Here is a 17,466-nt window from a genome sequence, read left to right on the forward strand (position 1 = left end):
GGAGCCTGCAAGCAGTTGCAAAGCACCTGTGGCCTCATCCTCTGGGGCTGCTAGCCCATTGCAGGCCCCCGTCCTTGCTGCAGTGATGTTGAACCCACATCTCCACCTCCTTGCCTAGCCCCACCCAGGCGTGACCTTGAATCTTTGGCTCAGGACAGCATCTGCCTGAGGCCAGATGATGGACTTGTTCCTGGGGGTCTAAATTCTGGGGAGAGGAGCCAGACAACTCTGATGTGAAGTTCACGCCTTCACTTTCCATTTGCCCTTTCATTCCAAACCTGCTTGCTCTCCAGGTCTCTTCTGTCTCAGGGTGCTCATCTACAGGCTCCAAATTCTGAGTTGTTCTAAAGCCCTGGCTTGACTCTGTCCTTCAGAGTTCCTGCCCTCTAGCGTGGTGTGGCGCAGTGGCTCCCAGACTTTCATGAGCACACAGATTTCCCTTTAGCCTGGATCAAAACCAGTCAGAATTCAGGGTTCCATTCTCAGATATCATGATTCAGGACTTCTGAGTGGGGCCCAGGCATCTGGACCTCAGGGGTTTCTGATGTAAGCAGTCCATGGGCCACACTTGGAGAAACACTAATTTAGAGAAGAGAGCATATTGGGGTATGAGAGAGACAGAACTGAGTTACTTACTGTGTTACTTGTTGAGCAAGTTAATTACCATGTCTGAGACTTTGTTTTCTCACCTATAAAATGCTAACCACTTCATAGGAGAGTTTTCAGATGTCAGTGAGATGATAGATACATAATGTTTAGCAAGGGTTTATTTTATAGGATTTTTGGCTTCCTCTCACCCTCCTTTAACACCTGGAAAGTGGCAACAGAGACCTTCAATTCTTACCAGTCCTGGCATATCAGTGGAACCTCCCTGGCAGTGGGCAAGTGTGGAAAGGTTACAGGGTAGTCTAGAGGAGCATGTGTGTCTCCAGTGCCTGTGGCTGATCAGACAATCTGGATTTCTCAAGCAATAGCATGAAACCACTAAGAAGTCAGAGGTCAGCAATCTGCTGTCATTTTTATTTGTAGTAAACCACAGTCAGGACATACATATACACAGTACATTACAGAATAAGTCCACGGCACTCTGTGCAGGCAGACGGGCAGGCTGGAACAGGCAACCACCACCACAGAACAACATATCTGTGGGTGGGGGAGGCAGTGGAGGTGGACAAGCAAGGAGGGAAGGATCTGGACCCTGGCACTGTGCTAACTATTTACTGCCTCAGTCTCGGCTGGTAGAGCCTACATTTCTGGGCTGCAGTTAATGTGTTTTGGGACCTGTAGCTTCAACTTGTGCCCAAGGTCACCCCCAAACACTGAGGTTTAGCTAAGCTCCCTAAAAGGAAGCAGTGTTTTCCATTAGTGGGATTGAATTCTCTCCTAACACACTGGCAGTTAGAAAGGGTAAAATAGGTTTGATACATGGAAGGGAAAATACTTACACTTTAGGGATTGAGTGTGTCTGTAGATGTGTGCGTGTGTGTGTGTGTGTGTGTGTGTGTGTGTACCTAGGTGGAGGGCTTATCAAAGAGTTTCCTTGCAGTGTGTTTTGTTTCATGTTGGTCCCCCAAATTAGCTGATTTCTGAGCATGACCAATCCTCAAGAGGGAAGGTAGATCTTGGCTGAGGGTTGGCAGTAGCCTTCCTAGGTCAGCAGGGCTGGGGGAAGACCCAGGGGAACGAGAACCCTGCCGTCTCTCTGATGGCCTTAGTATTTGCCCCAGGTGAAGGCAAGGTCATTGAAGTGGGAAGGTCTTTAGAGCCTCCTTGTTTGGTAGAAAGAGAGGACCCAGAAGGCTAAAGGACATGTCCAAGGCCATGTGGCTGAGACAGGACTGTAGCCCACTCCCCGTGTTGCTCTTGTTTCCCAGGCGGGGTTCTTTATCCCTCATACCATCATGGGATGTGGAATGGCTCCCTTCCTTAGCAGCCTCTAGGGAACATTTATCAGACTTTTCCAAGATAGAGGGGTCTTACTTGTTTTCTGAAGAAAGAGAAAAGCATCCATCAGAACCCCCTTAGCTGGTGGCTTCTTGGAATTATGATTACTTGCTAACAATAGCAACTTCTCTGTGATAGCTACCGAGCATTGAGGACGATGGTACAGAGAGGCACAAAAGATTCTTCCCATTTTATGAAAGAGGGCAGCTGTGCTGTAAGCTGGGTCAGCAACTTGCTGTAGGATCCTCTTCTTTTCAGTTCACTCTCCTGCCTCTTGCTATCTAGAGAAGAAATAAATAATAAATAAAATGTTGCATTTTTTGAAATCACCTCCTTTTCAGGTGACCTAGTCACTAGACACACTGCCTCTATTAAGACTGTAAGCCAGTGAAGGGAGTGTGTGTGTGTAGGGTGAGAGATTAAAAAAAAAAAAAGACTGTAAGCTACCTTGGTAGGTTTCCACAGATCAAAAAGGGCAGTATCTGTAGCATTAGGCACTGTCCACGTGTAGACATGGCTCGCCCCTACCCAGGTGCCCGGGGGAATGGCTTTGGAGAGAAATGATGTATGTGGTGACCTAGGAACCAATGCTGAATGGCCACCATTCTTTATTCAACTATAATCATCAGAGCACAGACATTATACTATGCTGGCTACCAACTCTGCATGCAAGGTTGGATTCAATGACACCTGAAGAAGGGCCTTTCCAATAGGAGGGGCCTATGATCCCTGCTCAATGGACTTTTCATGTTTATTGAAATAGTCTATCAGAAATTGTGACTCCAGTGGGTTATACTTATGGTTTTTTGCTTACTTGTTCTGTTTTTGTTGATTTTACAGAAGCTAATCCCTCTCAACTTTCATGGCCTCTAGTCCCTTCTTGGTTCCTGATTCTGTTGTTACGTGGAAACAAATATCCTTATGATCTGGATGTTCAACTATGTCACTTTGGGTTAAACCTTCTATCCGTTTTATACTCACACAGGTACTTTATGCCTGAGATATGACTCAAAAGGTAATGAGAAAAAGAATAGTAGTAATGAACTGAGGGGTTTGAGTTAGACATTAAGGACAATTTGTTGAAGGGAGAAGTTGTGAGACACTTGAATACACCCTGAACTTGGGCTCTGGACACTGTCCTCTGATCTTTCTTGGGCCTTTTAAACACAGACTTGCCTGGAGTTAACAAAGTGGGCAGACATTCTGATTTTATGTATGGACATTCTAAAAACAGAATCATGGGTGGGGGGGAAGGGAGAAGAAAAATATCATGAGAATAAAAGAAGAAAAAGTGAAAGAAGCAGGAACTAGGGGTGAGTGGAGGTTGTGAAAAGCAGAATGTGATGGGAAAAGATGAGAGGTAAGAGGACTGCATTGAACCATGTTAAGTTAGGGGGCAGTGCCTGGCAAATAGACATTGTTAAATAACAAAATATGTATTAATGAATAAGTGAATAATTGTATTAGTCCTCCTCTCCAGCCCCATTGTACATGTAGGAAAACAGATATCATAGGACTTGCCCAGGTCCTTGTCAGGCCAGAAAGTGGAGTTGGTCCCATGTGAGAAGCAGGGATGTGCTGAGCAGAGGTTGAGGAGTGCACTTTTCCGACCTGATGCTGTGTGGGCAGGAAGTGCCTTGGGTCATGGCCTATGAACTCAGTAAGGACACTGAGAACAAGCACCGACTGAGACCCCAATCTTCTCTGGCATCGCCTCCAGCACCTGGGCCCAGAGCAACTGAGGCAGCAGAGCAGAGCATCACATCATCATGGGTCCTCCCATTTCCTCAACGGCTGGAGAAAAACCAAGTCCTAACCTAAACCTTCCCTTCACCTCTGGGAAGCCATGTGAAACACCCACTGAGTTTGGAGGTTGGGTCGCTTCACTTCTCTTTGTTTCCTGAGTTCAGTTCCCAAAAGTTTCTTCTTGGCCTCCAGAAAATGGAGTCTGGGGAAGAAAAGGCGTTCTCTCCACGTCAACAGGAGGCAGGATCAATTTCCTGCAGATGACCTGCCTTTGAGAATATCCAACAGATTTCCATAAATGTTTTTTATTTTTCCTTTGTCGGGAGATGGGAACTCCCATTTATTTCATCTCTCTCTCTGCCCTAGACCCTGTTCACCAACATCTCAGAAGGGACATTGAAATTGGAGCCCTCTGAGATGTCAAGGAGGCTTCTGTCCTCAGATCCCATTTTATTCCTCTTATTGCTCCTCTGTGGTGATCCAAAGAGCTGAGAAAAGGAGCAGTGCCACCACGAAAGGGGCTCAACACACGCAAGTGAACTTGGTCTTTTGAATACTTATTTCCTCCCATCAGGAAGCTGTGCCAGTTTTAATCACTGGAATGTAGGAAGGAACATTGTGCTTCCTTGACTACTGCTATACACGGCTAAGGCACAGCAGTACAAGTAAGCCTCTCTGTTTCGAGGAGATAGAGAAAAGAAAAATCATGTTGCCTACACAAGGCAATGGGAGGGTGCAGAGACCCGGCCACCATCCATCTCCCGGGAAGGCCTGCCAATAGCTCTTACATAAGCTCCAATGAGCTCATGTGTTTTCACACCCATCTGCAGATCCTGGGCATCAGGGCCAGGGGTTAGGCTGGAGGAAGGAGATCAGAAGAGACTGTGTTCTTTCAAAGAATGGGGTGCTCTGGAAAGAAAATAAGTTCCTACACTCAAGAGGGTGAAAATAATTTTCATTTGGCTAACATGGACGTTCATTGCTCATGGCAGCAACGTAGGCAAGGAGAAGGTGATGCTTGGTCTGTGAACGCCATGGTATGTGTAGGGAGCGGCTAAAGGGTTAAGCCTCGGACTGACCAGTTGGCAAAGCCACAAACAAGTCCCAGCTTAGAGGGCACAGTCCTCTTAGCATAATTAGGCTTGACCTTATGAGGCTCCCTAGATCTTATCTGGGTAGTTAATGGGCTGTGGGAGATGCAGCAAGTGCTGCCAAAACAAGTGAAACTCACAAGAACATTGTAACTATGGTGACCACTACCTTGTTTACCTCTGGCTATAAAATAAAGGCTCAGCTCCCTGTCTGGATGTCTCTGTGGTCTCAGCCAGGCACAGGAGATCCACCTAGACCAGTGGTGGAGAACCTATGACACGTGTGTCAGAGGTGACAAGTGAACTCATTTTTTTGGTTCATTTTTCTTTGTTAAATGGCATTTAAATATATAAAATAAATATAAAAAATATAAGTCTGTGTTTTACTATGGTTGCAAATATCAAAAAATTTCTATAGGTGACACGGCACCAGAGTTAAGTTAGGGTTTTTCAAAATGCTGACACGCTGAGCTCAAAAGGTTCGCCATCACTGACCTAGACCCAGCTTACTCTCTTTGTCTGTCTTTTCTACATCTTTCAGCCGCCCCCCCCCCCCCCCCGCCCCCCGCTCAGGCTCACTGAACCCTTGGCTGTGCTGGCAGGGCACATGAGCTTAACCCTATAGCTGCTCCCTACAGTATGGGGGAAGGGAGGGTGGGGTGGAGTGTTTAATGAGTCAAAGGTATGCAGATAGGCACTGAGGGGATGGTTAAGAAAGCTTTTCCTACTTAATGTGTGGGAAGCTAGATGGGTGCTGGGTTAGGTTTGCCAGCCACAGCTGAGAATCAGGCCACGGTTGAGTATCAGGTCTTGATTTCCAGTTGTTGCCATCAGCTAGGTGGTTCTTGAATAGGAAACTCATTTCATTTATTGACTGAGACAGGATGAATATTCTGGAACCTGCTGTCTCATTTTACCTGCTTCCCTTTTGTTTGGAAGAATCACTGAGCCAGCAGACTTTTGCAAGCAAACTAACCAACATCTTGCCTATATCTTGTTCAGAACATCTGCAGTTTGCCTGCCCTGACCCCAGTAGCTAAGCACAGAGCAAGTGTAATAATACCCACTTCCCTTACACTTTGCCTCCTGAAAATAAAATCTCATCCTGCATAAGGGAGCCAACGTCTCTCAACCAGGCTTCCCAGACATTCTCTTGGGGGTTGACACACTTCCAGTTCAGTTGTGTCCCAGCGGAGGGGGAGGATCTGTCTGTACATCTCAGCTGCTTGTCCCTCCCCCAGTCTAGCTCCATATTCTTCACTTACGGAGGCAATGATGAGAATGTGTTTTAATCTGATTAAATGAATCTGCAGATACGATGTTTCACCTGTCCAAAATAATACTGTGCCCAATCTTTATGTAACTGCTAATGCTTTAAACAATTTTTATTTAAAAAATAAGAACACACAGTATTCAGGTAAATTTCTAACTCCTCCAAGTACTTTGCATTTTCTCTCCAGCATCATTCGTGCTTATAACACTTCCCAACTTAGTGTCTTCTGAGAATTTAGTTAATGTGCTGTTTACCTTTGTCTTTCCAGATCAATCAGGAACATTTTGAGTACAGCCAAACCTTCCTTAGAGTGATACCTGATTAACTTCTATTTGTGACAACTGGAGTCAGTCAGTTGGGAAATGACTGAGCTCATATACTCAACACTCTGACATCTTTCTCCAGCAACGTGGAGGACACACACAAGCTCTAACACTTAAAGGATCTCCCATGATGATGTATGTGCAATATTTTGGTGTGAGATGCCATGACATCTATAATTCACTTAAAATATTTTGATGAAAGAAAAGATAAAACAAATATGGCAAAATGATAAGAACTGTTGACTCTAAGTGACAGATATGTGGGTTCTCATTATACTCATGGCTCTGCTTTTCCATATGTTTGAATATTTTCATAATAAAAAGAAATGATTACCAGATGTTCTAATTCCAGGAAGTGTATTTAACTGGGGATGGGGGAGCTTCAGGAGGCTGATAGGGAGTGGATGGAGGTGGAAATTGCTTCATCCTCTTAGGTTTATGATCATTTCCTTAATGCCTGGTGGTAGCAGAGTATGATGACAGCAAGCCCCAAACAACAATTCACTGACATCCTCTATTATTAACACCCTCCATGCATATGTGGTTCTCTAAGTGAAAAGATTTAGTTCTCAATCCTTTTACCTCAAGAGTGTTGGGGAGAGAGGAAATATTCAGCAGGAAATGTTTTCTCTTTTTTTTGAAGATCATGCCATTTTCTGGTAACCAATAGGTACCAGTTCTCTTAAAAAAATAAAAAAGATAAACAAATAAATTCATTAATTACTGTTGTCTAGTCCCTCAACAGAAAATGCTGACTTTCTGGAATCTCTTTCTGGATTGACACTTACACTGTGGGGTTTATAAATTCCTTTCCTTTTGTACTGTCTAAGGTAAAAAGAAATAACCATCTTGTTATCCCTTACCTTGTAATTCTTAGTAAGACTCCATTTTAAAAATAATTTATTTTGGAAAGGAAAAAAATTAAAAAAAAATTTTTTGGGGAGGACATTATTTTAGAAGCCATCTTTAACCCCAAATTATAATTCATCTAAGAGATTTTTAAAAGACCACTTCAAACTTCCATTCCACCTTTCACTATCAGTTACTAAGTCAGATGTTTGACTACCTGACCTCATTTCACTGCTCCTGATCTTTAAAAAAATTATTTTTATTTATTTCAGAGAGGAAGGAAGAGGGAGAGATAGAAACATCAATGATGAGAGAGAAGCATTGATTGGCTGCCTCCTGCACGTCCTCTACTGGGGACTGAGCCTGCAATCTGGGCATGTACCTTTGACTGGAATCAAACCCGGGATCCTTCAGTTTGTAGGCTGACACTCTATCCACTGAGCCAAACCAGCTAGGGCTCACTGCTCTTGATCTTTAACATTGTCTCTGTGAATCTTTTAATATGACGTTTCATATTATGTGAATGCTCTGATCTCGTAGAGTTCTTCATTGGGCATTCATTGTTGGCTGTCTATTTTCTGAGTAGTGTCTTAGGATATGGCCAAGCTGGTGCCTTGGAGAGTGAACCTAAGAAAAAGGGAGGTGGGTAAGGTGTGCATGGACCTTCTGCTGCCCACATCTGCCCCTTCTCCTCAGTGTGCCTCTGTGCCACTTCTGCTCTGTGAAAGAGGGAGGAGAGAGACTTAGATTTTCAGTTTGAGAAGGAAGTCATGTACAGGGGATTGGTTTGGGGGTAGCAAATCCCTGTCACCATGCTTGAGGCTCAGAGGAACCAGTGAGGGCACCGCAGGTGTGAACATGGACTTTGAAGACAGATACTGACAGATCTGAATCCTGGATCTTCCTGCATGAGGTTTGCTCTCATATGTTTCTCCGTTTCCTCATTTGTCAAATGGGGAACCACACAGGACCAACTTCAGGTTCTTGTGAAGTTTAAAAGTGGTCTAAAAGTGGCTTTGGCCTGGCTGGTGAGGCTCAGTGTTGAGTGTTGGACCTATGAACTAGGAGGTCACATTTCAATTCCTGGTCAGGGCACATGTACAGGTTGCGGGCTCAATCCCCCAGTTTGGGGGGAGGGCATGCAAGAGATAGCTAATCAATGATCCTCTCTCATCATTGATATTTCTATCTCTCCCTCCCTCTCTCTCTCTAAAATCAATAAAAGCATATTTTAAAAAGTAATAGGCTTTGGACTGGACAATAAATGATAGTTGCTATTTAGGAATGATTTTATCAATGCCTGGAAATTTCTTTTACCATTAACTCAACTTTATGCATTAAAAATATAAGATTCCTCAGTCCCCTTTTCCATTTTTGGACCACAGTGTTCATGCTCATCTCCCTTGCCCAAATAAACCTGCTAAAAAATCTTCAGTTCTCTATCTCTTTTCATCTCATGAATCTGTATCTTATTATGTGGGTCTCTTACTGTGTTGTAACTCCACTCGTGTGCTGTTTTTTTATTCTTTGTCAATTCTGACCTGATCTCTAAGAAGTAGAATGCAAATATTTCTGTCTTTCTGTCCAAGTTGAATTTCATATTTTCTGAATCATGAAGCTGCCCTCCATGTGACCTAGAAAGCCCTTTGATGATCCATATTTAGCTGTATCCATCAGTCAACAGATGTCTGGGTAGTTAAAGGCCCCCATGAGCTCCCTCTACATCCTGTGGTTTCAAGTTCCTGAGTTGTTAGTTAAAAAGCTTTCATCCCCCCTCCCCCACCTCCCTCCCTATCTATTCCAGGGTAGAAGGACAGATACTCACTATACTTACTGTACCTATTAACTCATTTAACAAATATTTACTCATTAGCTATTACACATTAAATACTGGGTTAGATGTTATCCTCTTTGTTTCCAAATTGCATTTAGAGTAGTCCTCCATATTTCCTGATTACTTCTCTAGAATCTGCATTGAGCATCCAATTAAATGGTCTCTTCTATTTGCAGTGTTTCCTGACCCTGGGAGACTTGGAGGCTTAATTGCAAACTCTGATGCCTTGCTATAATGTACCTGCCCTTGCCTCCACAGATTTCAGGATACCATAGGTTTATCATTGGCTCCATCTAAGGGAGTTTAGTTAGTAGGTGAGGCTGCAGGGCTCTGCTTGCCATTCTGCACCATGGACATGAAGAATAAAGTGGTAGCAAGGGTGGAATGCCCAGCAAATGAAGCAGCTAATTTCCAAAAACCTTTGGTTTTCTATGTCCCTGGTTTCCCACAGAGATGCCCATGAAGAAAAATTCCTCTCTGTTTTTTGAGCTTTCTGGATCTTCCCATTAGATTGCTTCTCTTGGCATGTGAAAGGCAGCCTGCCATTCTGTTCTCCTGTGGAACACAGATGGCCCAGCCCACGCCTATCACTAATGAGGATCACATGCAAAGCCTTCTTGCTGGAGGTTCCTTTCCACAATCCTAGCTCTTCTTCCCCAAGCAGGCCAGTCATTGCTGACCGTGGCATTTCAGTCGGAGAAGGGTGCTTGGGGCTCTCTTACTCACAGAGATAAATAGAAAATTTATTATGTAGGCCTTGGGAAATGAGTCCCATTCAGTTAGCATTTGAAACATTGATGATTAAGGGATGACTGCCAATTTGATTGCAAGAATGAGGTAGTGGGTTCCAGCTGTCCATGGAGGTTGTTGAATTTAAATGTGGGCAAGCATTGGAAGTTCTTAAATAGGAATATGATTAGATGGATATACAGAGGTTGACCAGATAGGAGATTACAATGTCATGTAACCTCACCCAGGATGATAGCAGGGTGGGAAATCCTATCTAATAAAAGAGAAACATGGTAATTGGCGTACGACCGATACCCTTTTTATTGGCTAATCAGGGCTATATGCAAATTAACTGTCAGCCAAGATGGCGGCCGGCATCCAGGCAGCTGAGAATAGGAGGCTTGGTTGCCCCAGTGATGGAGGAAACCAACGTTCCCCGCCTGCTGCTGCCTCTGAGCTGGCAGTTTAAGAAACTCTGTAACAAATACGCCCAACTTCAGCCAGCAGATTCGTAACATTGTAAGCAAAGGCCAGAAACCTACTTTCAGCCTAGGCCTAAGAGCTGGAGCCAAGCCTCAAGCTAAAGCTGGCCCAGAATTAAAAAAAAAAAAAAAAAAAAGGAGCGTTTGGGAGTTCAGTCACCCCCAGCCTGAAAACAGCCCTCAGCCCCTCACCCAGACTGGCCAGGCACCCCAGTGGGGACCCCCACCCTGATCCAGGACACCCTTCAGGGCAAACCAGCCGGCCCCACCCGTGCACCAGGCCTCTATTCTATATAGTAAAAGGGTAATATGCCTCCCAGCACCTGGATCAGCGGAGCCGTGAGGCCTCCCGGCACTGGAATCAGCATGACAGGGGGCAGCACCCAAACCCCCTGATCGCCCTGCGGCTCTGTGTGTGACAGGGGGCAGGGCCACAACCTCCCTATCCGCCCTGCTCTGTGCCTGATAGGGGGGAGCTCCCCCACCCCCCACGGGCCCTGCTCTGTGTGTGACGGGGTAGAGCCAGAACCTCCCCATCAGCCCTGCCCTGAGTGTGAGAGTGGCGGCGCCCCAACCCCCTGATCCGCCCTGCTCTGTGGGTGATAGAGGGCAGCACCCCAACCCCCTGATGGGCCCTGCTCTGTGCGTGACAGGGTACAGAGCCCCAACCCCCCTGATGGGCCCTGCTCTGTGTGTGACAGGGGGTTGCTCCACAACCTCCCCATCGACCCTGCCTTGAGTGTGACAGGGGGCGGCGCCCCAACTCCCCAATCAGCCCTGCTCTGAGCCCGACCAGGGGCTACACCTAGGGATTGGGCCTGCCCTCTGCCACCCGGGAGCAGGCCTAAGCCAGCAGGTCATTATCTCCCGAGGGGTCCCAGACTGCGAGAGGGCACAGGCCGGGCTGAGGGACCCCCCCTCCCCCCCCCGAGTGCACAAATTTTTGTGCACCGGGCCTCTAGTAGTTATATAAGAACGTTAAAGACACTAAAATATAGTAGAAAAGCATACATTTTTATGTGAGAAAGAGCCATGTCAAATCCCAGCTCTATCACTCGCTATCTGTCTGATCTTGGATAAGTACTTCACCTTTCTATATACTAATTCCTTACCTGTGAAATAAGTACAATGCCCATATGGTAGGCTACTCTAAGGTTTAAATGGGATAGCACATGAAAAGACTTTGATGCAGTGCCTTGCACCCAGTAAGCAATACATGGGAATTCCCTTTTCTGTCTCCCTTCTCTGGTCCTCTCTGTAGTAGAAAGTTACACGATGTACTCCAATGTGCTGGACTATCAGGTGAGCTAAAAACAATGGCCCCATGTGCAATTCTGTACAATTTTGCTCTTCTTTTCTTTCTAAAATTTGATTGATATTCAAGATGTGGGATAGTTCCTTTTTCATTGTTATTGCAAGTCAAATGCAGGTCTGGTATTTGTGACCAGGAAAAGAATTCCAAACTGCTAATATGGACCCCGATAGAAATGCAAAATTTCTTTTTGTCTTAATACTGTAACTCATTCCTTTAATTCTCACAGCTACCAAGCAGAGATCACTACTACTGGCTGCCCTTGAGGGTACAATGAGTCAGATTAGTCCTCCCATGTATAACTGTGGTACAACTGGTCAGTATCCACTTATTCAGACATCTCTCTGGGAGTCACCTTTCATTCTTTCAAAAAATAAGAGAAGCCAAGGTATACTGTTCAAAAAGAAGTAATAGAACTATTGATTTAACATTAATGCTTACAAAAACACTTCAACAGCTTTTTGAACAAGGTAGAACAACCACTGCTTGTTTCCCACCCAACTGGGTCAAGGCTTTCCCTATAAGAGCTGGTGGCTGTTCATTCCCCCACAAGGTAGCACTCGCCTTATTAGGTCAGCTCTAAGAGCAGTCATTAAATGGAGTAAAAATAGATGTCTTTACAACTGTGCCGTGTAAACCTAGTTCTGTTCCCTGGAGCTACACAGATGAAGCCTGACCCCTGTCAGCTATCATGTTTTCTCCTTAATTCCCCCCCCCCCCCATCCCAATCCCTTCAGAGGGCTGAGTCCAGATCCAGGGTTCTTGCTTGAAGACATGAAGAACGATGGGAACAGTAAAAGTAGTTAAACAATCACATAGAAGAAACAAGAAAGAGTGTCTTAAGAATGGACACTCCTTATCCGAGAAAATTACTTTTTGGAAGAATATTGCAGAGGATACTTACTTTCATGTTCCCATCTTTCCCCAAAACAAAAAGAAGAAATAGTGGGCTTAAGGCAGTGTTTCTAATCTATAGATGTTGGCAGACAAAGAAAGGTCCCTATGGCTCTTTACTGTGAGTTCTTAGAGATAAGCCCCTGTAGGCATCTCCTAGAAGGGGATCTAGTACTTTTTTTTTCATGGAGCATTTTATGGATACTAGTATTTTGTGAAACACATTTAGGTAATTATGGTTTCAGATATTCTGTTTGAAATAGCCTCCTGATTGATTATTGCTGGATCTGGGAACTGGTGGCCAAGAAACACTAGGATGTTTCCTTGCTTGGAGAGTTGGTTTCTTTGCTTGGAGACTCTTCCTCTCCCTCCTTGTCTCCCTTCCTCTCTTCCTTTAACACTAGCATTAGGCACTCACCTGTCTGGGAGTTCTGAGGCGGGGGAAGGTAAGCCTGTGACATAGGGAATCTGGGAGTCTAGATCCTTCCCATCCACATGATTCTATTTTTATGATCCCAATTGTGGTAGTATTCCATAGGAGGTACTAGCTGGGACAGGAGGTAACTGAGAATTTTGGCCAGCAGGAAAGGGGGATGGAGATGGGAAAAGTTGATGCAATTATTTTTGGCAGGAGTTGGAACCAAAGCAGCAGGAGAGAGTAAGTTTTAAGACTCTCTGGCAAAGAAACTTCCTAATCTGTCACTGAGTATGTGTAAAAAAGTGATTAGTGGGTCTCTATATTTATCATGATTACTCACAAATATGTAATTTACATAATATATGCAGCACATTAAGTACTATGTTACCTTATATAATGTGCATATGTATAATGTATATACATGTTATGTAACGCCAGTCTGGAGGCTCTTCCAGGTTCTGCCAAGTATTTCCTAATTTATTTGGCAATTTTAACATATCTTTTCCATCTGTGGAAAGAACTCTCTTGAGAGGAGCTGGTCTCTGACCTGAAATGTAATCATCCTACTAAGTCTATCTCAATTCTCAATTCATTGGAGGAAACCCACAAAGACCAAGCCATAGCAACTCCTAGTCCATTAGTCCAGGGACAACATAAGGTGTCAAAGATTCTTGTTTTATTCTTTGTATTGCTAGTGGGGTAGAAGTGTGGGGGCAGGTGAGAACATGTCAGTGGCATGGCCAGACTAAGAAAAAGGTGAGGAATCAGAACTGAATTATCCCCCGACTGCCTGTGTGATTTTGAGAAGTTACTAAACCTCTGTAAGCCTTGTTGTTGTTTTTTTCATTATTAAGATTGGAATGATAATACCTCTCTTCCAATCTCAGAGGTTGCAGTGAGGTCCACTCTGATGAGGCACTCTATAGTAAGAAATCACAGTCACAGAAATTAGGGATGAGTGGCAAGATCAGAATAAACAACAACCCTAGGCTTACTGAAGTTATCAAATTGGAAGTCAAATTCCACCCAAGTTTGTTATACTCTGGCTCTAAGGAAGACTTGGGACATGTCTCTCAAGCAACATTGTAAGTCCTATGCACTAGAGTAGAGTGGGCAGAGGGCCAGTCTCTGACTTGTGAATCTTTAAGAATCAGTTTCATGTGTTCATAATAGTGTCATGTGTCAACAGCCTCAGTGTTGGGGGATCAGGGCTGAAACACATGCAAACACTTCTGTAAATGCCTTAGCATTGGTGACCCCAAACCTGAACCTGTGTGTGTTTCAGAATCAATTGGCTTCCAAGATGGTACCTGCTGTCATTCTGGAGCTTGTTGATCCCATCACCATGGCTCCAATTCCTCAGGAGATTCTTCGGGTGGCCTGGTTTTCCCCTTGCCCGGTGCTCTGCACTGTTAGGTTGAGCAGGATGGTCCTAGATGTCCACACGGTCCTAGATGACTGCTTCCTTCAGAGTTAGAATCAATTTGTACACACAATCGTCATTTTCCTTTCCTTGAACAAAGCTCCTGACTCAGTGCCAGGAGATTAGAGGAAGCTCAGCGGAGCAATGTCCAGTGAGCCCAGGCTTCCTCTTGAGGAATCTCAGAGGGGATGGAGGCCTGAGGGAGCAAGGCAAATGTTTCTTCTATCGAAGAAGCTCCATAGACATTTGCTCTCGGGAAAGGAGGGTAATGCCAGCACCAGCTGAATGAAGCCCACTGAGCTTTGTTGAGACCCTTCTGCGTACTGGCTGGCAGTACCTTGCAGAAGATACCTCAGCCCTCCTGTGACTTTCCACGGAGGTTATCCCTGCAGCCAGCCAGGTTGTTTCCATGCTGAGAGACTATGATGACCGTGATGAGGTGATATGTGGAGAGTTTGATGATCTGTTCAGTGCCTTAAACTCAGACCAACTTCTCATCAGTTCAGGCCAAAGAGAATCGTTGAGAAGCATCAATCATGAGGCCTCATTTTCTCATGTGGGCTTGCCCTATGCACACATGTGCTGCACATTCATTCTTCCCTGGCAACCTGGATTCAAATGGAATCATTTCTCAGTGACCAGAAATGACCCTGTTCCAAGATGTGTGGTTATTTTCTCTATCGAGTATCCTTTTTTTTTTTTTTTTTGTATCTTCTTAAGTGGCACCTATTCCCAAACCATATTAGCCAAGATATCATGGACAAGTCTCTTAATTTTCTGAGACTCGGTTTTCTTATCTGATAAATGGAAGAATAAATCCTTCCCAGTATATATTTCATGGTTGTTTTAATGATCCAGAATAAAAATTCTCAGTTTCTCTGTGATAAGAATCTACTTTCATTTCCCTTAAATCTCACAGTCACCACAGGGCAATATGTCTTGACAAGAATATGGTGGAATGGAGGAGTAAAAACCTTCTTTATCTTTTCCATTTTCGGTTCCTTTGCTAAATATATATTTTTAAATCAGGAAAAGTCCATCAGTAAATAAATATTTATATTTATAAATATATATGCAACACATATGTACACAAATAAGACCATCAGAAGGGCCCTCAGGTCATACTCTGGGAGGACTACGTGCAAAGAGGCTGGAGGAACCACCTGATGGTTTGTCTCCTGGTCTCCTCAGCAAACGGCCTTTCCCGCCTGACTTCTCTGCCTTCAGGAATAGACTGCCACCAGGGCTTGGAACTCAAACAGGAAACACACTTTGGCTTGAAAAAGAAAGAAGCTGGGGGTGGTTTTTTTTCCTTCCCTTTTTATACAATATTATGACACCAATTTGAAAAATAAATCCCAGTTTCTCTGCTTTTCCTCCCAGGTGTTCACAGGACTAAGAAAATAAATACCACATCTAAGGTATGCTGTGCAGGCAGCTCTGGGGGCTCCTGGAGCCGTCTCTAAACAAACACAGCCACCAGGAGAAGGCTTCGGGAAATAACAAGTGCCCACTAACAGCAGAGAGAACCAAGAATGGAAACACAGCTTTGCACAGCCTTTCTGCCTCCTCAGCAGGTTCAGGGAAAAGCTGTTGCTCTCGCTGGAAGGACGACCAAGAACTCAACGTGCGCTTGCTGAGCCCTGCCAAGGGTTATGCTCTGAGTGTCGGAGGCCATTTGTCTCTTTACAGAGGCACCTTTGTGTAGGCTCTCTGGAATGGGAGCTCTTTCCCTTGGCCACATCCGATCTCACCATAGGCAGGAAACCTGCAGCCTGCTCCTTGCGAGTGTCCATGAGGAAACTTACAGGGCTGGTGGGAAGGAAGGGGGAGTTCTTCTTCAATCTGGGAAAGCTTCACCCAAGGCCTTCTGGGAATGTGGAGATTGCTGCATGAGCCAACCATACCCTGGTGGGCCCCAAGTCCATTCAAAATGTTCTGTTGCACTGGCTCTGTTAGGGTATGTCCATTCTTGAAATAAAGAGAATGTATGCCAGAGTGAAGGGTGGCTTAACTTCTGCTGGTTAGAGAGGAGAGTGTGTGTGTGTGTGTGTGTGTGTGTGTGTGTGTGTGTGTGTGTTACAGTTTCTTGTCTTCTGTCTTGGTTTAGCTGGCAATTAGCACATTGTTTAGTCTTTTGAACGGCTCTTCCTTCTCAGGGAAAAGAAGCTGCTCTTCTGGGGAGGTCCCATCATCATGGGTGCTTGGTTCTTGTGGATAATTTTAATCTAAAAGCAAAGAGGCAGAACTGAATTAGTGGCATGGAATCCCAGAAGCGTATGGGAGAGCGAGTCTCAGAGAGAGGAAGGAAGGCCAGCTTCAGGTTGGAAGGAGCCCCATGCAGAAGGACGACTGTCCTTGAACAACTTCAGAATTGGCAACTGGACCCTGACTAGGCCTGGAGTTTGGCACTGCTGGAAGTGAGGGGCGGAAGCACTGGGGACAGACAAGTGTGAGCTTCCCACGTGGTAATCAGCTCGCACCTGTCTTGTGTCCTTGCTATTCATAGACTTTCAGAATGTCACAGCCGGAGGATACCTCAGGGACCATCTCATTCAACCCCTCTGCAGGATAAAGGCCTAAGGTTACACAGAGAGGGACAGAACATCCAGAGCCCAGTTCTCAGATTCCCAGCCCCCACTCCTAGCCATTCCTGCTTAGGCAGTGCTGATATGTCAACCAGTAACTCAAAGTTGACTTTCTGTTGAACCCCTGACTCAAGCAACATGATCTGGAGAATTCCCAAGTGTGTCTCCTAGGTCTTTCCTCTTTTCTTCATCTAAAGTAGGAGAGACCTAACTTTATTTTAAAACCATATGGGTGTTGTTTTTTTTTTAAATTTTAGGTTTTATGAATATTTTCTCCTGTAAACTTTAAGTCAATTTGAAGTAGAAAATATTGGTGAATGCTCATTGTCTTCAGGGCATGGATTCAAAATGCTTAATCCCTATTTACATGTGGCCTGGTGACATTGCCACTTCAATAATCTGCATTTCAGTCTATCAACAACACTTATCAAGTTTGATGTATTCAGAGTAGGAAGATGATGTGGGAACAAGAGAAATTTAGGATTCAAAGACCAGGGTTTGTGTCCCAGAATTCCCACCTCTTTACTGTGAGCCTTTGGAAAAATCCCTGAGCTTTCAAA

At 44.7% G+C, this 17,466-nt stretch overlaps 1 protein-coding gene across 7 annotated transcripts in view; it reads right to left on the minus strand.

The window, feature by feature from the left end:
• Positions 1-992: 992 nt before the first annotated feature.
• The window catches only part of DGKG (diacylglycerol kinase gamma), a 210,818-nt gene continuing 194,344 nt past the window's right edge, over positions 993-17,466 (minus strand). For 5 of the 7 annotated variants that reach the window (XM_059687264.1, XM_059687265.1, XM_059687268.1 and 2 more), the window contains 2 exons: positions 14,206-16,546; positions 993-2,225 (listed from right to left, as the gene is read on the minus strand). In XM_059687264.1, the coding sequence (XP_059543247.1) occupies positions 16,448-16,546 (99 nt within the window). In that variant the 3' untranslated portion in view covers positions 993-2,225; positions 14,206-16,447. Of the gene's footprint in view, positions 2,226-6,959; positions 7,059-14,205; positions 16,547-17,466 lie in introns of all 7 variants that reach the window. The other 2 variants (XM_059687263.1, XM_059687266.1) reach the window with 2 other exon arrangements.

The sequence above is a fragment of the Myotis daubentonii genome, chromosome 3, assembly GCF_963259705.1.
Source record: "Myotis daubentonii chromosome 3, mMyoDau2.1, whole genome shotgun sequence".
Taxonomy (NCBI): domain Eukaryota; kingdom Metazoa; phylum Chordata; class Mammalia; order Chiroptera; family Vespertilionidae; genus Myotis; species Myotis daubentonii.